Source organism: Zymoseptoria tritici, chromosome 1 (genome assembly GCF_000219625.1).
Source record: "Zymoseptoria tritici IPO323 chromosome 1, whole genome shotgun sequence".
Classification (NCBI taxonomy): domain Eukaryota; kingdom Fungi; phylum Ascomycota; class Dothideomycetes; order Mycosphaerellales; family Mycosphaerellaceae; genus Zymoseptoria; species Zymoseptoria tritici.
The window spans coordinates 1,750,105-1,775,049 of record NC_018218.1 but is presented as its reverse complement, the minus strand read 5'-3'; the positions used below and the strand labels follow the sequence as shown (position 1 = coordinate 1,775,049).

Sequence of the window (24,945 nt, the reverse complement as noted above, 5' to 3'; positions counted from 1 at the left end):
ACGCTTGTGCTTCTGAAGATTCATGTGAGAATCGAAGCGCTGTGTGCAGCCGTGGTAGGTGCAGGTGTATGTGCCGGTGTTTGCGCGAGTGTCGTCAGGACGCTTAGGGGCAGATGTCGGCGCATCGACGCTTTCCTGCGAAGAGGCCGGTGGGCCAGCATCGCTTATAGAAGTCTCCATCGAGGGAATGGAGGCGGGGAAAGCAGGGGCCGGTTCGGAATAGTTCTTCAAGCTCGCTGATGCTGTCGACGGGTAGTTGACCTGGAAAGCGTTCTGTATCTCGTCCGCCTGTGGTAGAGAAGGGAAGTTGAAAGCCGTGTTGGAGAATCCATTCTCGGCAGACGACGCATTTCTGAAGCCCATGTTTTGCTGTCCATTGAATGCCGGCGTCTGTTGATTCAGGAAATTGGTCACTGGCCACTGTTCCGCGGCGGCACCGTGCTTCTCATAGCCTGCAGGTGCGCTATCCTGGAAGAGAGGAGTCTGGTCTGGGTCGTGGGTGTAGTCGAGGAGGGCGTCTTTGGGAGAAATCGTTTTCGTTGGCTCTCTCCTCAGTGGCACTCGCTGTTTCCCGAGCTCTGCCGCGACTGCTGAATCATTTTGTTGCCGTCGAATACTTGCTGCTGTCGTTACCGGAGCCACAGCTGGAGTTCGCCAATCTGATGCCATTGGGGAGTTGTCTCTGAAAGGTGAGCGTTCTCTGCCGAGTCCTGATGGAGATGTCGATCGGGCTAGGTTAGCCGTCTGTAGGCGCTGGGTGATGAGGTTGCTGTTTGGTGACAAGTATGAATTTGATGTCGGTTGTTTGGCCGTCACCGGGTTGGTGAATGTCACATTCGGGTTGTACAGCTCATCGCGGAATGCTTCGGACTCGGTGCGGAAGAGCTGGACATTTGGGTTCGGCGTTCGGTACTCTGTATAATCGCATGAGCGTTCGTTCAAGGAGATGACGCTGTCCAAATTTGGCTTACCATTTCCATTGCCGTTTCCATTGTTGTAATTCTTTGAGTTGTCGTTCTCACCAGCACCGGACTGCGGCGTTGCCGGTGAGTCGTTGCCGTAGCTCGACATTGATTGCCGCGAGGGCGCAAAGTCAGATGCAAAGTCGTCTGAGTTGTGGTAGTCGATGGCAAATCCTTTCATAGCCAAATGAGCATTGGACATATGTGCAGCCTGACTTGGCATCAACGCCGCGTTGCCAAAGCTCGCCTCTTGAGGTGTCTCAGAGGCAGTCGCAAGGTGTTTGCCGTATGCTGAGTCGAGGTAGTAGTTTGCCTGCGAGGTCGGGTCGGTGTCTGTGTTGGCGATTTGCGGATAAAATCCGTTCTGCATGAACGGCGATGATGGTCCGGCCGACTCGACGGTTGACGTCGACGGTGTTCTCCGGTGGCTTGTCGATCCCTTGAGTCCCTTGTTCTGCTGAGTGTGTGCCGTGGCTGACCCTCCCATGCTATTGTATGCGTTTTGGTACATAAGCGGTTGCCAGTCGCGAGAGGTCACGCTGCGGTCGGTATCGGCGGAGCGGAAGTTCGCGTTCGAGTGATGTTTGGACGAGTCCTCGGTCGATTGCTGCAGAAGAGCCAATGCCTGGCGATAGATGGCAGATTCGAAGAGGGAGAAGTCGTTGAATTGGGTATTCATCGACTGTTGTTGGTATGCCTGATCGTTGATGGCGTCGTTATGGAGTGATGTTGTGGTCATCGAGATGTCGAAAGTTTGATGGGTGAGGGACATGATATGGTGACGTAGGAGGTATGGGGCCGGGGCCCTTTTTTAAGGGTCGTTTTGTAAGCTTGGCGGCAAGAGTACCGTATCCGAGTTCCGGCAATGCTCGAAAGACCGTGGAATGGTATAGATCTAACCAATAGCGTGTGGCGAATAACAGTCGTAGAGCGGATGTAGTGTAAAGATAGCGAGCGGCGTTTAGCAGGAAACTGGTGTATAAGAGTGAATAGCAAAAATCTTTCGTCGGATGATGCGGCCTTGCGATACTTGAAGGTCTGCCGAGTTTTTGCAGTCCAGGTTGTGTGTGTGGCTGTGAGTCTGACGCGCCAGGGCTCGCGATCATCCTGCATGACTATACGGCCTGTCCTCCAGCCTATCACATCCACCCTGTTTGACTGCTCCCTCGCCTAAGTCCGTTCCGACTGCTACGATACATGCTTGGCCCTGAGGATCAAGGCTCAACCATTATGCTGCTTGGACAATTGGCTCGCTGTACCCCCGACTCCCAGATTGACCCATGTCGATATTATGCTTAATGCTAGAGCTCACAGGACAAGTCCTCGATCTGGTAAATGCGCCGTCCGACCCGGTCAATAGGGTGTGGTTATTCATAACACACCGAGTGTGATGCTGGATCTTTCAAATATATGCAACTCTACAACGTGGCAGCTTCGTGTCGTCGTATCTTGGCTGCAGCCTGAGTACGATGCATCCCTCGCCAATCCAAGTCTCGAGACTGAGGGATGAATACTGCTCGATGTCTTTCAGCCTCAACTGTTGTTAGAGAGCAAAGAAGCCGCGATCGATGGCGGTGAGCATGTCCGCAGTCGAATCGAAGCCAATGCCAGCAATTCTTTGTCTTCGAATAGTACTGTAGGCATCTCAAAGACCGTCGAAAACCGGTCATCGGACAGACCGAGCCGTGTACAGCAGTATAAGCCATGCAGCCCTGCTGCATGTAGGGGGAGGGCAATCGAGACGGCATCTCCGGACCCCGGCGCGGCCGGCTCCTGGCAAGGGGTACGCTTGGCATCGGCTGTGATTCGTGTATCCGTCGGTCCGATGCGATCCAGACGCCAAATGACGAGCTCAAGCCACGTCGTAAGGCCTGCTGCGCCTCACACGTTGAAAGAATGTTCGAGTTGTGAAGCGGAAGCTTTTGTCATGCGTCGCTCCAGGCTGTGGCTGCCACTTTCAGTCTCGATTGTGCAGCCACACGTCGCAAATGCTCCTCGCTCTCGGATCCGCCTAGCATTCTGCCAGCGAGCTGCTTCTGGTGAATGCAGGTGCGATGCTTTGACGAGATTTCTACTGCGGCTGGCAAGTCGTTCTGCATTGCTGCTAAATTCGTCCTTGGATACCAGGCTCCAGAATCTAGATGCGACCGCGGCCTAAATTGAGGAGCAAAATCCAAGAGCAGGGCATGCCTGGTAAAGCCGAGCATGCCACGAGGGTCGGGGCCAGGAATAATTAAGCTCGTGGGTCTTCTGTCGATCGCATCCGCAAACACCACGTTCCGCGAGATCCGCGATCCTGTCTCCACGTCTCCACAACACAATAACCGGGACTTGATCACCTCAGCCTGAATGTGTGAAAGGATTTTGCAAGCATTAATAATCCACCTCGCTCTCCATATTCTTGCGACCGTCCATCGTACCTGTACGAGACACCCTCGAGTCACACTGCCTGTCCATCAAGAATGACTCGAGCTGTATTACCGACTCTCCAATGTTTTAGCACATGCGCCACAAATAGCAATAGCACAAGTCTCAGCATCCAGTCCAGACTCTCGATTCTGCTACGCCGTACGGAGCCGCATCTAGGCCGGCCGAAGGATCCGAAAGTCGTGCACGTTCGTACTGCAGGGCTGCATCATGAACAAAGCAATGGCTTGCAGGGGTGCCTTGTTCCCGATGGGAGAGACATGTGCTGACGTAGCGCCATCGCTTGGGTATTGCTTGCAATTATTGGGCGGTACCTCGTGTGCTCGTGTGGTCTCACGACGTAGATGCTGTGATGCGCCGATATTCGAGAACCATTCTCGGTGTTGTCGCGGTCAACCCTGGCGATCCTATTTCGTTGTGGCTGTGCAAAGCGCTTTCCCAATGCGGAAGTCGTATGCCATTCGTTCGCTGTGGAAGCCTGCCCATTCATCGGCAATACCGAGCTGCCCTATGCGTTCTATGCTACACAGCTACAAGCCGTCGATCACATGCAGAACTCGGTATAGCGACCGATCTGCATGCTTTGCATGATCCTGTCAGCTGCGACGTGGCTGAAATTTATGCACCGCTCTCTACTAGTCTTGCTGCTCCGCCAATGCGGCGTCTAGACCGCCGTCAATGGTGTCGGTGTCGGCGAAGTGCCCGACGGTGGTGACTGCACATCCATGCTTGACTTTCGCTGTCCGCCGCCTACACCTCGCGCAAGCACTTCCAATCTACTGGCTTGGACGCGATGCTTCTTCATGACTCTGACCCATTCTTGTTCATCGTCTTCCTTGGCCTTTTCGGGTGTCCGTCCGGCGGCAAGATCCTCTTCCAGTAGAGCAATCATCATGCCGAACTCCGCGCCCAGCCTGCCTAGGCTACCAGCGCAGTACAGAACTTGCGTGAGTAATGACTCACGCGTAGCTGTGTCGGTCACATTAGGCATGTACTCGCGTAGGGTGCCTTCGAGCATGTCAACCAGATGGAGGGCGAACGAGGATATCGGGGACGGGAAAGGCAGCAGCGGATCGCGAGTCTCGTGAGACCTGGTCCGATGTTCCGGATCCGGAAGATTTGAGGGAAAGATGTTCTTGTACATGCTCAAGATGTTGAAACTCTGCTCGCGGTAGATTTCGAGGTATCGCTTCAGGAAACGCTCGCTCTGGCTGCCATGTGAGCTTCCAGATGAGCCAGACGGCTTCGTAGTTGGCTCGATTCGCTGCGCTGTTTCCTGATCGGCCAGGTCTCGTAGTGGGTCCAGAGCTTCCAAAGTCTTGTTCAGGGCGTATAAGCGACAGACGAGGAACAGGCATCCTAAGGCACCGTCACCGGACCCAGTATTAGATGAAAATCCTATCGATTTCGACGAGAGAGCTTTTGACTTTTCAGGCTGGTACTCATCCTCAGCGAGCTCAGGCGCCACTCTCCGCAGCAGACCTATCGTCCTCATAGCAGCCGCGAGCTTCAAGGACGGGCTTTGCAGTGAAGTAATCAATATTGAAGCTAGATTCTGCATCTCCTCCTCGGATTGCTTCAAGATTGTTCCAACCAGGTCTGACTGAGGATACAACGCTCTTAATCGTTTGTTATGCGCGTGTAGATCCAGAGCTGTCGCATACGATGTAGCAGAGCCTGCCGTGCTCGATCCTGTCGCAGCACCAGTTTGCGCAGCTGTCACAGTTGACGAGAGCAGGGAGGGTAAATCCAACACATCTGAGACTCGATCCACATTACGCGAGAGCAACGCTGTTCGTTTCCTTCGGTCCAGAACTGCATTCTCCGTACTTCTGTCATATTTCTGCGCGAACTCGGTCGCTGCACTTTCCAGTAATGGTATATCATCGTTCAATGCTCGTGCTTGCGAGTTGAACGTCGGTAGCAATGTTGATAGATTGGAAAGGTGTGACGAGGATGATATGACCGCTTTGTGTGATCGCTTCGAGAGAGCCTGAAGACTTCGGTGCGCGGATTGTGCGGCTTGGAGGAGCGAGGATGATTCGACGGACGTGAGATCGGCGTAGGAGAGGGTGCTCAAGCGGGCGAGGTAGCTGGAGGTCGGTGCATCTCGTAACGAGGGCGCGGTGGTCTCATTCTCGAAGTATGGCGTGAGCAATTCGTACAATGGATCTGCCATTTTGAAGTCCCCGCCTGCTCACGGCCGAAGCACTCAATCACGAAGAGCAGAGTAATAAGGTAGAGGGAGCACTTGTGAGTACCGCGATTGAATCAGCTGGCGTTGTGCGGCCCGAAGCCGTCGAGGCGAGGCGTGTGGAGGAGGATCCACCGTGAACTTCGAACTTTCTCTCGATGATCATCCGACTTTTGCGACTTTCGTGATTGAAGTCAACTGCCTTGTCAGCTGCCATGGATCCGTACAAGCTCTTGTCGCGGTCGACGCGGCTGTCGAAACATGGCGCCAGTCAACACAGAAGCACACCGTCGAGCGGACCAAGTGCACAACCGCAACTGTTCCCACTCACTTCCGAGCCCAGCAAGCCCACTGGACACACCTCGCGAAAACGAAAGAGAACGCAGCAGACGCAAGAAAGTGCGGATCTGGACTTCTTTGGCGACTCGAGCTCGAACGTTCGAAAAAACGTGCCCGCTGGGTCGATCGATGAAGAGGATGCTGCAATCGCGGCAACTGAAGTGGCTCCGCTCGTGAGCAGCATGTCAAGTGAAGATTGCAAACATATCCTTCATAAGCACAAGCTGAAGGCGACTTGGATAAATCCGCCGACACCAATTAAAAAGCAACGACGGAAGAGCGGCGAGAAGAAGAAGAGTAAGGTCGAGAAAGCAGAGAAGCTTCCAATATTTCCACAACCACTGCAGGCCTTTGCAGAGCTTCGTACCCGCTACAGTTTCTCGGGGAGGTTGGCAACCAACATTGACGACCAAGGATACGCAATACCGACCGAAGTACAACTTGGAGCACTCCCAATCCTGCTGGATCAAGCCGAGAACTTCCTACCGAAAGCATCATCTTCGCCAGCCAGCCCGACCACGTCTCAGGTGGATCTTTTGACGGTGGCGCCCACAGGAAGTGGAAAGACCTTGGCGTTTATGATTCCTGTGTTGCACAATATAAATACCACACGACGGGACCTACCACAAGGCTCGAAGCATACATTTGCAATCATACTTGCACCCACAAAAGAGCTTGCTGGGCAGATCGCGAATGAGGGAAGGAAGCTAGCAAAGGACACAGGTATCAAGGTGACCCAAGTACGAAAGGGCATGAAGCTACCCAAATCTTCAAACAAAGACGACGAGTCCGAGCTTGCGGTTGAATCGGGAACCAACGAAATCGTTGTCAAATCCGACATCTTGGTTTCGACGCCTGGCACCCTGGCGACCATCGTCAAAGAAGCTCAAGAGCATGATGGCGAAGTCCTTTCGGATGTCCGCTACCTCGTCATGGATGAAGCTGATGTACTTCTTGATCCACTGTTCAGGGAGCAGTCTCTTGCGATTTGGAACGCTCTCCTCAGGCCAGATCTCAGGGTCAGCCTGTGGTCGGCCACAATGGGTAGCAATATAGAGGAGCTCGCTCGCACAGTCATCAACGAACGAAGAATGCGCATCTCTGCATCACTTGCTGGCGAGTGTGTGGAGGCTCCCTTGATACGTCTCGTCGTGGGCTTGAAAGATTCGGCAGTGCCAAATATTCAACACAGGTTGGTGTATGCTGCATCTGAGCAAGGGAAGCTTATGGGCCTGCGACAGCTGCTCCACCCGACGACAACTACAGCAGAGTCCGGACCGCCTCTGCTTCCGCCATTTCTGGTCTTCACCCAGACGATTGAGCGAGCCGTGGCGCTGCACTCTGAACTTCTGTATGACATCCCGCCGGAAGCAGGAGGAATCAGCAGAATCGCGGTGTTGCATTCGGACCTTTCAGACACCGCGAGAGATAGTGTGATGACAAAGTTTCGCAAGGGCGAGATTTGGGTTCTCATCACTACAGATCTGTTATCTCGAGGCGTCGACTTCCGTGGCGTCAATGGCGTCGTCAACTACGATATCCCGACTTCGAGCGCTGCATATGTCCATCGCGTTGGTCGAACGGGACGAGCTGGCCGTGAGGGCGGCGTGGCAGTGACGCTGTACAGCAAAGACGACATTCCATATCTCAAGAATGTCGCCAATGTTGTTGCCATGGCTCAGAAGCAGAACGCTGACTCTGAGTCTAGTAAGGAGGGCGTCCAACAATGGCTGCTTGATGCTCTGCCAAACCTGACCAAGCAAGCGAAGAAGGATTTGAGGAAGCACGGCATTCAGTCGAGGACTGCCAAAGGCATGAAGGATGACCCGAAGGCCGCGAGACGAAGCAGGATCAGCACCAAATCTGGATTCGAGCGTCGCGAGGAGAACAAGAAAAAAGGCGCTATTCGTGGAAGCAGGCAGAGGCAGAAAGCAGCCACGATCGACGCAGGTGAAGAGACACACTTTGGTGGCTTCGATTAATCGTTATGCTACTGCAGATTTACGAACAATCCGCCGTCAACCAATAGCTGCGCCCCGGTCACATACTCGCTCAAATCGCTCGCAAGGAATACTGCTGGTCCTGCGAGGTCTTTTGGTTGACCCAGCCGGCCCAACGGTATCCGCCCTTCCATGTACTTTCGCTTCTCGTCTCCCGCGAGGTCTTCATCGTTCAGCTGTGTGCGAATTGTACCTGGCAATAAGGCATTGCATCGAATGCCGTACTGGCCCAGAGCGCAGGCAGTGGACTGCATGAGCGATAGCACGCCTGCCTTTGTGGGAGTGTAGTGAGTTTGACCGGCGCCGCCTACCAACGCCGAGATCGAAGAGATGCCGATTATGCTACCTCCCTGTGGTGTCTGTCTAGACATTTGTTGAGCGGCAGCTTGGACAGCGAAAAAGGCACCATTGAGGTTTGTGGATATTGTTTGATTTACAAGGCCGGGCGACATTCTGTCTTCGCATCAGCAAGTCACACGACACTGTCAGATGCAACCTGTCAAACTTACGTCAAGAAGTCTGCGAATTGGCATATACCAGCATTTGAGCAGAAGATATCCAACCTTCCACCAAACTCGTCAACTGCTCTTTTCACCAATTCTTGACCGGACTCAGGTTTCGTAATGTCTCCAGGAACTCCGATCAACTTTGCATCTTCGCCAACCTCTTGTCGCAGGTCTTCAAATTGCTGTGCCGATCTCTCGTCCGGAAAGTAGTTGACAGCTACGCTCGCGCCGTGTCTAAGATAGTCGATAGCTATGGCTCTTCCAATGCCGGTGACTGCACCTGTGATGGCCGCAACTTTGCCTTGCAGCAGAGCCATTGCCGAAGGATATGAGACGGATAACCTAGATTTCGATTGCCAATGCTGTAAGTAGGCAGTGTACAAGCTCTTCGTCGCGCTTCATAAGATGTTCGAAAGAGATCAATAATGTCCGCACCATCTTTCGGCCACGAAGTGGGCATTGTGAGTGGAGCACAGCTCGGCACAATGCAGAGCGAGCCCTTTTGCAAGCTAGCCTGGAAACCTTGTGAGCGCCATGAAATATACTTCTCAGCGACAGCGCGGCAACTGACGGACGAGATCCTCACAACTGCAGCTTGAACATTGTCGCCGGGACGAGTATCGAGAACATCGACCAGCAATCAAGAAAATCCACATCATGGCACCGACTCGGATCATAGACAGCCACGTTCATCTTTGGCCAGAGAGCATGTCAAACGAAGACGGACATGCTTGGATGAAACCTGGCATGCCCCTGGCGAGGCAACACATACTCTCGGACTACTACGAAGCCTCTGAGCAGAATGGGGAACATGACACAAACGTCATTGTGGAAGGCATAGTCTACGTCGAAACAGACGTCAAGTACGAGAAGCCCTCCGGTGACCTGTCCGCCTGGGCGAAAGGACCGCTAGACGAGATCATCTTTCTTCGAGCGATCGTTGAGGGCAATTATGGGGAGCGAGACAGCAGAATGCTGCTTGGTATCGTCGCATGGGCGCCTATGGATCAACCACCTGCTGTTCTAGAGGAATGGCTAGTCCTTGCAGAGCAGACAGCTGGACCGCAAACATGGGCAAGAGTCAAAGGCTTTCGGTTCCTGCTACAAGCCATCACTGACCAGGTCGAATTCGAGAAGCTGGTGCTCGGCGCGGACTTTGTGGAGAACTTGAAGACTCTTGGTCGGAGAGGGTTTTCGTTCGATGTCGGAGTTGATCAGAACTCGGGAGGTGTCTGGCAGCTCGAAGCAATCTCGAGGGCCATGAAACGGGCACACGAAGATGTTCCTGAACATGAAAATGTCGCATTCATCTTGAATCACTTCTGTAAACCGGACTTTGCGAGTACTGGAGAAGCTTTTGATCTATGGCGCGCGGCGACCGAGTCGATGTCAACATCCTCCAAGACTTACATGAAGCTATCAGGGGCATTCAGCGAGCTGCCTGCTGGCTTGCAGAATGTGGCTGATGTCGCCTCGACAATGAAACCGTGGTACAACCATATCTTCGAGCTCTTCGGCCCACGCAGAATTTTGTTCGGAAGTGACTGGCCGGTGTGCAATCTCAGTGGACCACGCAAGGGAGCATCGTGGGTGGCGTGGAGAGAAGTGGTAGATGTCTTTCTCAACGATCCCACGCTAGGCATCTCAGACCATGACCGAGGATCGGTTTGGCGAGATACTGCTTTGCAAGCTTATCGACTCGCACAAAATTGAGATGTTTTCAAGCGGTATGGCTGTGTGTAGTGTCTCTCGCTGCCCAGTATATAATTCGGACCGCGCTCGCGGTGCCCCTCCAGCTCCGAACGAGTTGATACCTCAACATGGCATTGAAGTCCAACCTTTTGGGATGTTTCGAGTCTTCCAGATCCGATCACTGTCATATTGGAAAGATTGTACATGGTGCTTCAGCAAGAGATAGTCGTCGTGGGCAGCAGCTCAGCCCGATTAGGCTCAATGCGGCGGATGACTTGCTGCTCGCAGGGCTCGCTCCATTGGATTCCCTGGCTCAACGCCTAGGAGCAACTCTCCACGAAGATGTTCCAGTACCTCTGGCGGCTGCAATGGTTCTCCTCCACCAATGTCCGGAGGAGCAATTTTTAGCTCACTTCCGGATGAGCCAAGGTTCGATGCGGTATTACTGCAGGCGCCTTTCGACAGGTCCCTTTTTGGGTGGTATCCTCGTCCTCTGATTCTGTCATTTGGCCTTCCCTCCACCATCTGTACCATTGCTAACATTTTGCACCTTTCTGTACTCTTCCTCGAGCTGTCGTTGCATTTCAAAGTCGGCCTGTCGTTCTCGCTTGACGCGTTGTTGCTCCATGTCTCGAATGACTCCCTGATGCATTGCCTGTGAGAGAGTCAATGGCTGTCATAGATGTCCCAGGGTATCGGCGGTACTCACAGCTTTGTCAAGATCCTGCTGTCGGTGTACAAACAGGACGATCCCAATGGCGCCTAGTGTCGTGCAAGCAAGTGTTGCTTTGGCTGCGGTAGACATGGCGTGTGGACCTGGGAGAATGTTGCGAACGAAGAAGTGATCGACGACAATAAATGTCGTCGACAGTGTTCAATTCGGGCTTTCTTCGGGGTTCTGACGTCCAACTCCGCCCAGCACCTCAAGCCTGTCTCAGCTACAGACAACATCAGAGCAACGGAACAACACTTCAGCCTCTCATCCCGCCCGCTGCAGACCTAGCCAGATCAATATGGTATGCTTCCCAATTATGCCGGTTGCAGACCTCTACTGACCTCAACCAAAGGCCGCCCAAAACTCAGCCGGTATCCAGACGCTGCTCGACGTAAGCCATACAGGATGATGTCCGAACCACAACGCATGACTGACGCCTACGTAGGCAGAGCGAGAGGCGCAGAAGATTGTACAGAAAGGTATGATTTGCATGCGCTCCTCACGAGGCACAAGCAGAAAGCTAACATGAACGTAGCCCGAGAATGTACGCCATGACCGCACTGGAGCTCCACGAATCGATTGACCCATCTCACCTCGTACTGACCGCCCCCGCTAGACCGAACGAAGAGAGTGAAGGATGCCCGCTCAGAGGCGCAGAAGGAGATCGAGGAGTACCGAAACCAGAAGGAAGAGGAGTTCAAGACTTTTGAGAAGCAGGTACGGCAACTTGGCTGGATCCGAGGACAGAATGCTGTCGATCCGTCAAGCGCATGCTGACATTCGGCTCAGCACACATCTGGCAATGAGAAGGCCGAGCAGGATGCCAACAAGGACACAGAGAAGCAATTGAACGAGATCAAGCAGGTTGGAAGCAAGACTGGACCGAAAGTGGTGGACGACCTGCTCAAGGCGGTCATGGAGCCGCACCCAGAGGTGCCGGACAGAGCGGAGCAGCCGGTGGCATAGCGCGGAAGGTCTACATGGACAGAGAGATGAGACTCCACGTGTCTGAATCGTCTGTATCACGCATGGAGTTGAATGTTCGATACGATTTGAGCTTGGGCTCCGGTTTCCCATGCACGCATAACGCTACATCCTCCCGTCCCTCCTTAACCCAAGCATAGACCAACCCCATCCCTCAGTAGAATCATCCGATCCATCCGAAGCAGACTCAATTTCACCACCCACAGATTCTGTGTAGTCATCGTTCAAACTCCAGCCTATCGCCTCTGCTAGGATACCGTTGGCGTCTCTCCATGTCGTGATTAAAGGCGACTCTTCCGATGAGTGTGATTGCGAAGTCTCTGATAGCGGATGACACCGACATCTCTGATGCGTGCCCACCGAGCAACGTTGGCAGAGCAGCGCCTCTTTCGCCTCGAGATGACGCGACCAGTCGCTCAGCTGCTCGAAGAAGTTGTCCTGTTCAAGTTGTCTCGCGCTGTTGGCCTTGCGGATTCGTCGGGCTTCGTCGCGAGCTTGAAGCGCTCTCGATGTGCGGAGATGAACGGGAAGCCTTTGGCTGGGATGCCTCGTTTTGTTTTTCTTGCGCGAGCCTGTCATGGTGAGTATGTCTGTAGGTGGTAGACTTGCTTCGGATGAGAAAATCACTGTTATAATCGTTGCCGATTACAGGATCTCATCGCGGTGATCTGGACCGCCTGAGTGATCTTGTGTTCAAAGGCCTTCTTTGGCAAGCATATCTGAATTAAGCATTAGCAAACTTGACGGCAGAAGATCCGAACTCCATAGCGCACCTGCGATACTCAAGTAGAATGCGATTGCGTTGAATGTCCGCTTCTTCTTGCCAGTCAACTCCCAGATGTACCATCTCAACCGATTCGTCCAGTTGATCAAATCCAGATGGTTGACATGATTCAGTGTCCCTTTGTAGGTACCCCATCGACTGCTCTGAACGCTAACAAGTCCATCGTTTGGTCCCTCGATATCCTGAATCACATTGTGACTTTTGCGAAACACGGACATCAGGTGCGGCTGGAAGTCGGCTCCGTAGCTGTAGTACTGCACGCTTTCGTCGTCGGGCGTGCGTGGATTGAACGACTCCGCCATGTACTCGCAGGTCAATTGTTTGAAAGCGCCAGTTTCCACGCCGACAAATTCGAGGGCTTTGTAGAGCTTGGGAAGTCTCGTGACGCCGATGCCTTTGAAGACAAAGTCCGCAAAGGAGGATCCGCGATGTGGAGTGGCGACGGTGGTTAGTGATAGCACCTTCACGTTAGGAGGCTGCAGACGGGATATCATGTATCTGCTGTCAAGACCTCTGCCTCGGCGTCAGCTTGGTCGTATCATGCTGTGGGCAATCTTGCATTCGTACCCCTAAATGGAGTTAGCCATCGAGAACATCGTCTTCTTTTCTTTCAACCACGAACCATGCTGTGTCTGTGCAACATGTCAGATACCGCTCAGGTCCATCGCAACGATCGAGCAACTTACGCTATGATGTTGACGGCCTTTCCGTTCGCCTTCCTCTCGATGACTTCAGCGAGTCTTGCCGCTCGCACTTCGATGCTCCCAGATGGTGGAACGGAAGCTGTGATGACCTCGACATTCTTCGCTGCTAGAGCTTGAGTGATCCCATACCTTACAACAATCAGCTTCCATTGCAATTCTTTCTCCGGCCACCCTCAAACCTCATGGACCATACCAATATTCAACGCCCGGCAAGAGATTTCCGGCCAGATGCAGTTCATCGAATCCTAGAAGACCATGGGCCAAGATGATCGGATGTTTCGGAACGTCGTACGTCGACTTCAGTACCGCAAATTTGTCTTCGATGAGATCGTCCACATCGTTCGGTAATCGCGGGTCCTGGGCTGACGGTTCTTTGCTGCGTTGGAAAGTGGTCGCGTGCAGACAACGACGCGTTATAGTTTGCCTTCTGCCGGCGCTGGATGTACAGAGCACCCTCCGCGATACGATCCGGTATGTACAGAGCATCCCAGCTCGTCCGGATCAGCTTGTCGATGATTCGCAATTTTGAAGTCGACGATTTCCAACTCGTTGGGTTGCCGGGCGGACGTGAATGCGGTCGTCGTTGCTGAGTCATCTGCCCATTTCCACCGGGCGGGTGACGACTTCTCTCGCACGAGATATGAACATTGCAACGCTCACTTCGACTGATCTTTGACCGCGCCGCTACAGTCCAACAAGCGTTTGCGACATCTGGCTTAGCCCGTGTCAGTCAGGGCAAACAACTTCGCAATGATGTCTGACGGCGCAGACTCCGACACCACACGCCTTGACAGGACAATGAACTCCAGGCTTATTCGTCCGCAAAACGATGTTTCTCAAATTGTGATCATGGTGAAATGGGCTGGAGTTCATGATCGAAGCTAACTCGAGGACATGCTCGGCTTAATCAGTTCCACTTATACGGTAAGGTAGGAACCCATGCGATCTCTACATCCACGAAATGCCAGCACAAAACTCGGGCCTGCCTCTCGTAGTCCGTATGCATCGAGACCAGCCCCATACTCGGCAACGTGCTGCATGAGTCTCTTCGTCCACTTCACCACTTCGGACCATCGATTGATACCGCAAGTCGTTGCCCTAGCAGACATCCCATCTCCGCCCCTTGTCTGCCTGCTGGGGTCCATGACAAACGACTCGAACCGGGACCCTGCCGCTTTCACCGCTTGGGTGTATCTCCATGTGGCATGACGAAGGTACAACAGGGTGTCAGGCTCATACCGCTCACTACGCCCAATTGTCAAGCCCTCTGGGCCAGAGGCAGAACTTCGGGCAGGGAGCGTGACGTCGAAGCGTGGTTTTGCGACCGGCAGAGGAGGCTCGGCACTCGAGACAGCTCACAGGATAGCTTGCGCGGCAGGACACTTGTTTTGCCGTGGTGTTCCTGCAGTAAACGATTCTGCTCTTTATGGTCACATCGTTGTGCGACAGTTGAACAGAGGAGCGCTTCATGACTCGAACCTTTCCAGGCTACAGTATCTGCGAACGCGCATTCTGGTCGCGAGGGACCATGTCACCTACAAGCTGTAGCGACATTGCCGTATCCCTGTCATGATTTGTGACCGAACGACCTCCGAAGCGCAGATGCTGCGCAGCAGCGCCAAGTGTTAGCAACGTGACACTTCCGAGCCAAGAAGTCGAAGCATCATCTTTGCTTTCAGTCCCGAGGAGTTGCCAATTTGATTTAAAAAGACATCTTCAGAATAAGCACCTTTGGTCGGGATCTGCCTGCCTCTCTGGCGACCGAGACTTGCGGTGTTTCATGCTGCTTCGCCTCACAGAGTAGCGTAATAACAAGATGGCTTGGTGATTTGCAAGGTCGAAACTATGCTGAAAGACATCTCGAGGATGAGCTATGCTGATAAGAACATTCAGATATGAATGGACACATTGACCATATGTTGCGGCTGCGAAGAATGGATAAGTCGATAGGCCGCATTAATATAAAGAGGCCCGGTCTTCACAGATCCAGCTACAAGTGAGGCTGCATTACTGTTGCATCTGCGAATCGACGGCACAACGACACTCCGACGAAGTGGATATGACGATCTTGACAACGATATGGCCCGCATCAATATTCACGCTGACCGTCCTCGCTTCGTTGCTGAAGACTATTGGTTCGAAGTCATGCAGCCGATTGCAGCGAGGGTGAGAAACATCCTTGCAGTAATAGTAGCGCGATTGGGACCAGAAACGCGTGATCGGTCGCTCCTCGAATGCTTGCACTACTACCTCATCGACTTGATTACGGCCGTCGCACAACACCAAGTTCGTGGGTGCAAATCGCGACGTCGCCTGTCATCATCGTCCACCTGGTGTATCGCCGGCACACGGAGGAAGTTCAGAAGGATCCAAGAGATCGACTCCCTGCATGGCGCAGGCGCAGGGTCTCCGGTAATCCTAGTGCATTTGACGTCGCCGACAGGGAGCTGTTGGTGTCCGCGTCCGGAAGACCTTCACACACCCGGCGCTCCCTTCGTCATTTGTATCATTGGACCACACCGCGCCCGTGTCCCGCTCCACTTGATGCGATCTCACCCGGCAGAGACATTGGTTGCAACTGGCCCCGTCCAGCCCATCCTTGCGGCACAATCACAGTCGTGCGGCAGTGCGGCAGGACTAATAAGATAGTCGTTCATGATCATCGAGTTCTCTGAGCGGTTTGAAGAATCATGACATATGCGGACTAAAACGGACGGGCGGTTGGAGAATCAGGAGAATCTCTGTCGACATTTGCACTCCGACTCGTGCTCCAAAATATACCTTACAAACCTTCTGGTGTTGCATTAATTGACGTTGACGATCTTCCCGTCCGCCCACTCGCCTGCCCTGCCTCTGCCCGCTCACACGATCCGAGCTACCCACCTTTATTACACGGCGCTACTCTACGAAGTACTCCAACCATTCACCATTCACCACTTCCTGGACACGCGACCTCACTTCTCTGCCAGCTGCGTTCGTCTCTTCGCGCATCTGTCCTCTACTTCTCTTTGTCCGCATTGTGCACGCGGCCCAAAGCTGCAAGGACAAGCCCGACACCCCTACCATGACATCAGACGGGGCCGCTCTCCCTTCCATTGTGGGGCCGACGATGCACACATCACGAAACGCCATCTCTCCCATCCACTCTCCCGACTCGAGCGCCCTCGCCAGCGAAGACGATGGCATGGACAGTGTGAGAATATCCCGACCGAAGATTGGAAGTCGGAAAAGCAGTGGCACCATGATTGTCTCGCGAGACTCGGCCACCACGGTCGTCGACACGGATCTGGATGAGAACGACGTACGCACCATGTCACCGCGGAGAAATAGTGAAGAAGTGGACAAATTGGGAGAGGAGGCGAGGAAAGACCTCATTGAGCAGGCCAAGGTGCTGCAGATGAGTCTGCAGGCCATCGTCGACCGGGTGGAGGCGGTCAAGAGTGAGCACGAGAAGCTCGAAGGTGGAAACAAGTTCTTGCAATCGTAAGTCTACATGCTTATCTGTGCAGCCACTCTCTGCAAGCTAGCAGCGCCATGTCTTGTCTTGATCTCGCTGACTCCGACCCTGCAGATATATTGGCGAGCTGATGCAAACCTCGAAAATCACATCGAGTGCACCTCCGAAATCCAAAGGAAAAGGCCGCAGCGGCAAATAGTCTGCTCGGCCTACATCATCATACACCACGGCTGATCCCACACATCGGCTTTCAGCTGGAATTGCATACTGGAGTAACTCTTGAGCGTTGGCGTCCGCGCTACCTTTGCTTTTGGGCCCTGGAGTTCTGAGATGGTGGTCTGGACACACTTTGTCCGGATAAGGCGGGAACGCATCACTGTGCATAAAGTCGTCGCTCATCGCGACGGTTGATACGACATTTGGCGGGCGCACATATGGAGTTTTGTGAATTATGGAAGGGATAGTTGTTTGTAATGAGTACATCGGCGAAGTGGCGGCATGAGATGAGCGATCGATGAGGGTCATGGTCACGGCGTGTTCGGCAGAGTTGCTTCAGCAATTCTTCGAGAGTGATGCATCAAGGCCCGTGAGGAACGTGTCAGCTTGATTGCACTGCAAACGAGAGATCACATTCCACTTCGAATCCAACTCCTATGTCTCCGCCGTGCAACGTGACTTTTGCCTGCTCGAACCTGTGTTCCGTGACACATATCTCTCTCTGACAGTCTTTGCGTAGAGCGGCACGGATTTCCGGTCCTGAGCGCAGACCTTATCCGTCTTGTTTGGAATTGAATTGTTGGCTTTGCATGCTTCACGTCTTCGGGTCTTCCGGACTGTATGACGGTCACCGCTGCTGACCTCGAAGCATCTACTTAGCAGGCACGTCTTCTACGCAACAAGAGTGATGGATCATACGAATCAAGAGCGGACAACTTTGCACAGGACCAGATAACGAGGAACACTTTACACTCCTGAGGAACAGCACTTTCATTCGATTCATTCTCTGCTGCTAATTCCCTTTGAACCTCAGTCATCGTCGCAATATTGGTCTGAATTTCAGGCCTGTCCGGTATTATGGGTCCCATGGCGCCCACTGTCTCAGAAGCATAAGAGCAAAGTCCACCATTATTAGGAGGCCGAAATGATGGTCTCAAGGCCATTCCCCTCGATCCCAAAGCAAAGGCCATCCCGCGACTTCGTATCGTGAATGCAAAGTCGTCAAAAAAGCAGTCGCACGACCATCAATGCGGTCGTGAACTCCATCCATATCTCAAGAGCCACCTCCAGCGCCTGAAGAAAAAGTGTTTGCCCGAAAGTCGCGACTTCAAAAAGAACAAACATCGACAGCTTTTGTATCTTCCTCGGCCGCAACATCATGAACGCGGGTATCCATGACGCTCATCTCATTCCCAATCTCAATCCTTTCCATCCGTGTGTGTATGTTTTTCCGATCTTCAATCCGTCCGTCCTCCACGCGATGTGAAGAGTGAAGAGTGAATGAAAGGCATCACTACCGCTCCTTCATCAACCCCTCACCCTGCGGCAGACTTCCGAAGAAGCGCTCCACGGGTCTGGCACGCGAACCGGACTCCTCGGAAATGGACTCGCGCTGACGGGGTGTGTCCTCTGGGTTGTTGGCGTTCTTGCCCAGGCCGCTGATACTTCCTTGACGACCGAGGCCGAAGCGGTCCGACAGATGCGACGGCTGAGTCTGTGGGAGACCACCCAGTGGGCGCTGGCTGCCAAAGCTCAGATCATCGCCGTGGGAAGGGCGACGTGTTCCGATTGGAGCAGGGAGTTGCGCGGCGCGCTGGCTGTCGAGAGGGCTCTGAGTGGTGTGAGCGGCAGAGTTCCACGAGCCATGCGAGGTCGGAGTCTGATTCAATCTGCCATAGTCGAAGCCTGCCATGGGAGATGGGCGATCGGCATGTTGTGGAGTCGTGAATGGCTGGCCGATGCTGCGCCCGGGAGGGTATGCTTGATCGAGCTCTCCTGCGCCGCGACCAGCGAAGAAGTTGTAGGCGGGCATGCCTCCAACGCGAACGTTGTTTCCTGCAGGGCCTTCGTGTGCTGCTTGACCATATCCGCCACCCATTTGCAGGCTGGACGCGGGATCACCGAAAGGATAGCCCTGACCGCCAGCTCCGAACTGTGGCTGGGCGAAGCTATTGGCAACACCAGGGATCTGAGGGTAGTTGGGCGTGTACGTCTCATAGGGAATGCGGTATGGCATTTGAGCGCCGTACGGGTCTCTATCTTCGCCGTACAACATGGTGTATGCATTGTTGAGGGCGTATGGGTTGTATGGTGGCACCGCGCCGGGGCCGATACCGCTTGGAGGCTGGCCCATGGCGTGCTGGGAGAACGAGGCCGGGTTGATGGCAGACAGCCAGATGCGAGTTTTGTAGATGCGGTAGAGCTCAGTGATCAGATCCTTGAAGTTGATGTAATGATCGGCGTAGTAATAGAAGATGAGCTTTTGAAAGTCCCACTGCCACTCCGCGTCCAGTATCTCCATCTGCAGGCGAAGGTGTGCGACTTTCTGCTGGCATGTACGCTTCGCTTTTGCTTCGTTCCCCTCTTTCTCGGCCAGCATCTTGATCTCGTGTTCGTTGGCAAGGCGCTTGATGGCTTTTGGCTTGAGGTTGGAGAAATTTTCGCGAGGAATGGTGCCCTGCATGGTCGACGGCGCGTCCGGGAAGAGTTGTTGCATGTTGCCTTGTTCTCCGTGGAGCTGAGCGTTGGGGTTGAATCCGCCATCCTTGTTACGGCTGTACATCATCAGCCACTTGTACTGCTCCTCGGAATACTTCTTCTTGAGAAGGCGAGCTGCTTCTGGAGTGACTTTGGCATGCTGAACGGTGCCGAGATCTTGACCGCGGTCGGCCTCCACGATGACCAAGTCACCCTCGCGGACGTGGAGCCCGGTGTTATCGAGCAGGTAGAACACATCAACACGAGAGCACTTGAAGCTGACGATGTAGAGCTGCTTCCGTGGACGGCCTGCACCAGGGCCCCAGTTGACGGGGGGCGCGGTGGATGGCTGTTGGTCGCGGCGTGCTTCTATTTCGCGGCGCTCGTGCTCTTTGAGCTCAACGTAGGGCACACGGTACATCATAGGGATGTCGAGTGCGGCGGCAGAGTCTTGAGCGCGTGTCATGGTGCCGGCATGGTCGCTATTTGTATCGATGGCGCGGTCAGAGCCGAAACCCTTCAAATCTAATCGATTCATCTTGTCAGTTGTCCGATCGATGTTCTGTATGTTTGTGCACGATGGTAGGACGCGGCGAGGCAAAGCAATGTTGTAGTGTGGTGTGTCGTTCTCTTTGTCTGGTTGATGGTGTGGAGAAGAGAGTGAGGGTGAAGGCGGCAGCAGAAGAGAAGAATAAGGTTCGATCAAGGCGGCGCTAGGTGACCATTGTCGCCGCTGTCGCGGTGAATGATGCTGAAGTGAATGGCGGGGTAGGTGCAGCGACGGCGTGGCGGGCTTCGGGCAAAGTGATATCACTTTCTTGACTTACGAGGTGGAAGCATGCTTGTGGGCGATTCACTCTCGAGCGCTTCGTGAGTGTAGGTCCTGCTGAGCATGCTAGGCTCGCCCGCCGCGAGTGATCCGCGGCGCGTAGGTATGTCGGCCAAAGAGTGTCGGCGCGACTCATTGACGTTCGGCACGTCGTCCCAGCCAAGCGAGCTCTGCCACTGAGCTCGGCGCTGTGGGTGGTCTGGATCGAGTGAGACGTGAGTGACTGATACGACATTCGGGACGGGACTGACTTACCGACGGAGAGGTTCGCGAACGCCGCTTCGAAGGTACGTCCTCTGAGGAGACCAGTCGGAGAAGCATTATCGAAGTGAAGGTCTCTGCCATTGCTCCCGTCGATTCGTGAATCGTACGTTGCTGGCATCGTGGCAGTCCGCATCAATGACCCGAGCCCAATGGGAGGGTGAGACATGGTATGTGTAAGCCTGGAGCCCGTATCGGGCTCAGACTCAGTATCAGCATCGTCTTCCTCTGCCAAAAGTCCAAGCGGCAGTGCAGCTGCCGTCCCTCCTGCAGGGCCAGCTGACGATTGTGGAGGTTCCCGTTGACCCTGTGAGTGTGATAGTGATCGGCCGGTCTTAGTTGTTGGCTGTAGAGGTATGGCAAAAGGGAGTGACCCCATTTTATCGCTGGCTGATGGTGAAGGAGTACTGAGCCCTCGCATGGTAGGGTTTGCTGCATTAGAAGCACCGAGACGGGCGGCATCGCGGGCGGCGTTACGCTGAGCGGCCTCCGAGATTTTGAAACTTCCACGTCTCCCGGTCGACCAAATACCTCCGGGAAGGCCCGGGACATTGTTGTCCTTCATGGAAAACTTGCCAAAAGACATTGAAGCAGGCCAGGGGCGCTCGTCTTCCGACGACACCACGGCTTCGGAGTCTGGCGTCGCTTTTCGTGCAGGCTATCGGACTAGTTAGCGGTTGAAATTATCCTTTGGAAGTTCAGACGAGCACATACGTTCATTGCTTGGGAAAGGAAGGAAGGCTTGGAACACAATTATGGAATAGTATGTATCTGCATGATAGGTCAGTATCGTTCAAGCTTTGAAAAATATCTTGTCGAATCGTGCATAAAGTCCAAGGAGGACGTCGAGCATGGAGGTTGCGCCGGATGCTTGGACTAGCAGAACAAGCTCGTTCCAGGATGGCCAGAGACACTGGATCGATGCTGGTCGTCCTCACACCGATGCACAACCCTTGTGAATGGGAAGCGCTCTAAGCTGAAATTCGGTGAATCGACGTCGGATGCGCCAGGACTTCCAGGCAGAGTATGGCGGAAGCAAGCCACAGACCATCAACATCAGCTTCAGCTTCCGGCGAACGTTCGACTAAGAAGCCTCCTCTGATGAAGGCACTCATGCGCTTTGGAGCTGCGTAGTGATTTCCACGTCTCTCATGGGCGCTCATCCGGGTCCTTGAAGTCGAGGAATCGCATCCGCCATCCGGACCCGGACCACCCGGTTGAGTTGGGCCACAAAGTGCACAAAAGAGAGATTCAACATACCTCGAGAAGTTTCAAACAGTCGTCAACAGTCGTTCAGCCTCTAGTCTATGTCTACAAGTGTGATGCTGTGTGGTATGTGCGTCAGCGTGGCCTTTCACTGCTTCAATCGTCCAAAGACATACTCACCTGGAGGGAGTATAGGTTAGGTTATATTACATGGTCTGGAAGGAGCGCGCGAGTGGTTTCAGGTCGTGTATGCGTCTTTGTCCATGTTCTCAGTCAGCGTCTGCTGGCAGCAAGCTTGAGGAAGCTCGACAGCGATGGCGAAAGTGCAGCAATGCGAAGAGAAGCAACTCACCTATGATCATTCCCAGGCTTTCTTCACGGCGCAAAGTGCCGTTGCTTCCAGTCGATGTGGAAGGGCCAATAAGGAAGTATTGGTTCGGTGAGTGAGCCTCGTGGGTGAGCCTCACATCGGGAGATTTCCAGGTCCGAATTGGCGCGGCTTCGCGCGGCGCCTGATGATGCTGACAGTAGCGATGATTGTGCCCACAGAGAGGAGAGGAGCAGCGTGCGAAGAAACAGATTGACAGGATCGTCCAGATCAGGCACGACAGCTCGTGGTGATGCAGCTGGTTGATGTTGAGGTCCCGTCGTGTGAGCAGGTGAGGTAAGGTAGCTTTTGCGGGGAAATGCACAATGACTCCCGGACCTGTCGTCGAGGCTGTCGAAGTCGGGATCGAACGAGCAGGAGGAGGTCTTGCTTGCGACTCGATATGATCGACCGAATGGTCTCGCTCCGAAAGTGTATATGTCGAGTGTGGAAACGTAGACAGATGGATTGAGAGGTGCCGGACTCGAGAGGCGGAGAGGAACCGAACTGGGCTGTATTGGTGTGGGGTAAAAAGGTAATGGCTGGCGCCGCTCAATTTGGCTTGCACCCCTCAAGATCGCGTATCACAAGGAGGTTCGTCGCGTTTGGTGTGATGAATATCGCATCGGACTGCTTGGCAGCGTCGATCAGGCAATGAATCATGGTTTCTTCACGCGAAATGACTACAGTAACGACAAAGTTTAGATAAGCAGGCAGAGTCATCGTGAAGCAGCCCAATCCAGTCAGGATCAGGGGCGCTGCATGGCAAATGCGGGCACTTCTCCAGTGGGAGGGCGGGCGCCGTGATCATGGGAGCTGATCCTCTTTACGTGAATGAGTGGTGCAGTACTTCAATAATATATTCCCGGCCGGAACTCTCAGATTCCAATCAATTCACAGTCAAATCATATTGGCTCGTATGACATTCTGCAGGCGACGTGCTTGCGTGGTAGTGCTTCCTTGCATACGCCATGTGTCGCTCGCCCCATGGTCTGCCGTCTGCCAGTGCGGTCTGCCATTGCACACGGCCGCCACATGTGATGCATCAATCTCGCAAACACACGACTGCTGCGAGGCAAAGAGGAGAACCTGGAGCCGTGATGATGATGTATGACAGCTTCACGAGGGTGAGATGTAAAGTCGAAGGAAGAGGGGTATTGTCGGCAAGAACGCCGCCGTGCATTGCGCACGGCAGCGTGAGCGATCAGTAGCCCTGTTCTGGTGGACGTGCCTTTATGTGGGCCACAGTCGTGGAGCGGAGGAGTTCAGGAAGACCTTTCCTTCGTGGCAAAAGATCCAGTCTCGTCCGCTCGCTGCAGTGACCCAAAGGAGCGTTACTGCAGGCGCCGTGGACTGTAGCGATGTTGTACAGGACGCCTGTGTGTGCCTATGATGACGGACTGGGCGCGATCTGTGGTTTACGCCTCAAAGAGACTTCCTCCTGAGCCTCCAGAAAGAGAGCAACATATCACTCCAATTTCGAGATGAAAGAAACGTTGGATGAGCAATTGTGATGAGAAAATAGAAGGCGGCGAAGTGAGGTTTGGAGGAGTTTGAGGTCTGCGCCGGGGAATCGTCGGCAAATTGAAGCGTCATCGTCGACCGCGAAACAGCTTCCATCAGGTGAACCATCAACAAATGACCTCAAACGAAGACGGGAACCGTTGTATCGACTTTGCCATGAAGTCTCTCCATCAACACGCCATCGTCCGACTGCATCACAGTCGGGAGTCTAAGAGCTAATCGCGTTCCAAACGACAGTCTTCAAGCCACTCCTGCAGATTCCCATTCTTGCTTCCTCCTGCAACACCACAATCAACTCTGCTTTCCGATGGCGGGGCAGTCGTTTCGATACCGAACCATTGTTGAAGTGGCTGTCATTTCCATTGTCATTTACATTTTTCTCGGAGCTCCAGGGTTCCCAGCTTCTACGACAAAAGCTCCTTCAATGCCGAAAGCCAAGTCCAAGGGCTCACCAAAAGTTGAGAACCTCGTCTACACATCCCGAGACCTCGTCTGTCCGCCGTCAAATTACGACACCCATATCTACTCCACCGCTCCTCTGCTCATCTACATCGAGAACTTCCTTTCAAACTCTGAAGCCGACCACTTGATATCCCTCAGGTAAATGGCACCGCCACCAAACCACAGTAGCTCACATCGACCCTAACGCTTGACCCAGTTCAGACATCTGGCAGCCATCCACCGTCTCCAACAATGGCGCCCTCACCCACGATCCTAAAGTCCGGCTCTCCGAAAAAGCTGCCATTCCCCGCGACAGAACAGTACAATGCATAGAGTCCCGTGCTCTGTCCTTTCAGGGCTGGCCTCGAGATACTTTCATCGAGAAGCTCTGGACCCAGCGCTACAATGTCTCCGGTCACTACGCTTTGCATTATGACTGGTCGTCGGCCAACCCCAACGCGAGGAGGGTGAGTAGTTTCATGGTCTATCTTGAGGATGGATGTGAAGGCGGCGGGACGAGGTTTCCAAAGCTGAAGGGCAGAGGAGATGAGAAGTGGTGCAAGTTTGTGGACTGTGGAGCTGATGAGGAAGGTGTCACCTTCAAGCCCAAGAAAGGTGCTGCGGTGTTTTGGAGGAACTTCGACGATGAGGGGAGAGGGTACAAGGAGACTGTGCACGCGGGCATGCCGGTCACGAAGGGCACGAAGATTGGGTTGAATGTATGGTCTTGGTATCAGGCTGGGCATAAAGCTCCAGATGATGTGGGTGAGCTTTGAGACTTTGCTCGCCAGTGGATCTGGCGAGTTGATGATCGGCACATGCCATGATACAAGATCTTGAGCCATTCTATCATCACCTA

The 24,945-nt window shown here is 53.7% G+C and overlaps 11 protein-coding genes across 11 annotated transcripts; 6 read left to right on the top strand and 5 right to left on the bottom strand.

The window, feature by feature from the left end:
* Window positions 1-130: 130 nt before the first annotated feature.
* On the bottom strand, window positions 131-1,192 carry MYCGRDRAFT_102206 (uncharacterized protein; the record flags this gene model as incomplete). Its single annotated transcript, XM_003856041.1, has 2 exons — window positions 131-914; window positions 972-1,192. Coding segments are annotated over 2 exons (996 nt in total), but the record flags the coding sequence as incomplete, so codon positions are not given.
* A 2,861-nt stretch (window positions 1,193-4,053) lies between these two features.
* Window positions 4,054-5,568, bottom strand: MYCGRDRAFT_83550 (uncharacterized protein; the record flags this gene model as incomplete). The annotated part of the gene is made up of 1 exon (XM_003856040.1): window positions 4,054-5,568. The coding sequence occupies one exon, from the start codon at window positions 5,566-5,568 to the stop codon at window positions 4,054-4,056; it is 1,515 nt and encodes a 504-aa protein (XP_003856088.1).
* Window positions 5,569-5,781: 213 nt separating this feature from the next.
* On the top strand, window positions 5,782-7,904 carry MYCGRDRAFT_65543 (uncharacterized protein; the record flags this gene model as incomplete). The annotated part of the gene is made up of 1 exon (XM_003857508.1): window positions 5,782-7,904. The coding sequence occupies one exon, from the start codon at window positions 5,799-5,801 to the stop codon at window positions 7,902-7,904; it is 2,106 nt and encodes a 701-aa protein (XP_003857556.1).
* Window positions 7,905-7,912: 8 nt separating this feature from the next.
* On the bottom strand, window positions 7,913-8,745 carry MYCGRDRAFT_83548 (uncharacterized protein; the record flags this gene model as incomplete). The annotated part of the gene is made up of 2 exons (XM_003856039.1): window positions 7,913-8,375; window positions 8,432-8,745. The coding sequence occupies 2 exons, from the start codon at window positions 8,743-8,745 to the stop codon at window positions 7,913-7,915; spliced, it is 777 nt and encodes a 258-aa protein (XP_003856087.1).
* A 340-nt stretch (window positions 8,746-9,085) lies between these two features.
* MYCGRDRAFT_33800 (uncharacterized protein) lies at window positions 9,086-10,141 on the top strand (the record flags this gene model as incomplete). The annotated part of the gene is made up of 1 exon (XM_003857509.1): window positions 9,086-10,141. One exon carries the CDS (start codon window positions 9,086-9,088, stop codon window positions 10,139-10,141), a length of 1,056 nt encoding a protein of 351 aa, XP_003857557.1.
* Window positions 10,142-10,220: 79 nt separating this feature from the next.
* Window positions 10,221-10,659, top strand: MYCGRDRAFT_102204 (uncharacterized protein; the record flags this gene model as incomplete). The annotated part of the gene is made up of 1 exon (XM_003857510.1): window positions 10,221-10,659. The coding sequence occupies one exon, from the start codon at window positions 10,249-10,251 to the stop codon at window positions 10,615-10,617; it is 369 nt and encodes a 122-aa protein (XP_003857558.1).
* A 420-nt stretch (window positions 10,660-11,079) lies between these two features.
* On the top strand, window positions 11,080-11,924 carry MYCGRDRAFT_102202 (uncharacterized protein; the record flags this gene model as incomplete). The annotated part of the gene is made up of 6 exons (XM_003857511.1): window positions 11,080-11,136; window positions 11,188-11,226; window positions 11,281-11,314; window positions 11,371-11,379; window positions 11,452-11,552; window positions 11,625-11,924. The coding sequence occupies 6 exons, from the start codon at window positions 11,134-11,136 to the stop codon at window positions 11,799-11,801; spliced, it is 363 nt and encodes a 120-aa protein (XP_003857559.1).
* A 588-nt stretch (window positions 11,925-12,512) lies between these two features.
* Window positions 12,513-13,826, bottom strand: MYCGRDRAFT_65536 (uncharacterized protein; the record flags this gene model as incomplete). The annotated part of the gene is made up of 4 exons (XM_003856038.1): window positions 12,513-12,538; window positions 12,593-13,116; window positions 13,290-13,436; window positions 13,501-13,826. 4 exons carry the CDS (start codon window positions 13,791-13,793, stop codon window positions 12,513-12,515), a joined length of 990 nt encoding a protein of 329 aa, XP_003856086.1.
* A 2,590-nt stretch (window positions 13,827-16,416) lies between these two features.
* Window positions 16,417-16,963, top strand: MYCGRDRAFT_89053 (uncharacterized protein; the record flags this gene model as incomplete). Its single annotated transcript, XM_003857512.1, has 2 exons — window positions 16,417-16,790; window positions 16,879-16,963. 2 exons carry the CDS (start codon window positions 16,417-16,419, stop codon window positions 16,961-16,963), a joined length of 459 nt encoding a protein of 152 aa, XP_003857560.1.
* A 1,311-nt stretch (window positions 16,964-18,274) lies between these two features.
* MYCGRDRAFT_106995 (uncharacterized protein) lies at window positions 18,275-20,669 on the bottom strand (the record flags this gene model as incomplete). The annotated part of the gene is made up of 3 exons (XM_003856037.1): window positions 18,275-20,094; window positions 20,286-20,486; window positions 20,543-20,669. 3 exons carry the CDS (start codon window positions 20,667-20,669, stop codon window positions 18,275-18,277), a joined length of 2,148 nt encoding a protein of 715 aa, XP_003856085.1.
* Window positions 20,670-24,069: 3,400 nt separating this feature from the next.
* On the top strand, window positions 24,070-24,862 carry MYCGRDRAFT_33455 (uncharacterized protein; the record flags this gene model as incomplete). Its single annotated transcript, XM_003857513.1, has 2 exons — window positions 24,070-24,245; window positions 24,304-24,862. 2 exons carry the CDS (start codon window positions 24,070-24,072, stop codon window positions 24,860-24,862), a joined length of 735 nt encoding a protein of 244 aa, XP_003857561.1.
* Window positions 24,863-24,945: the final 83 nt, after the last annotated feature.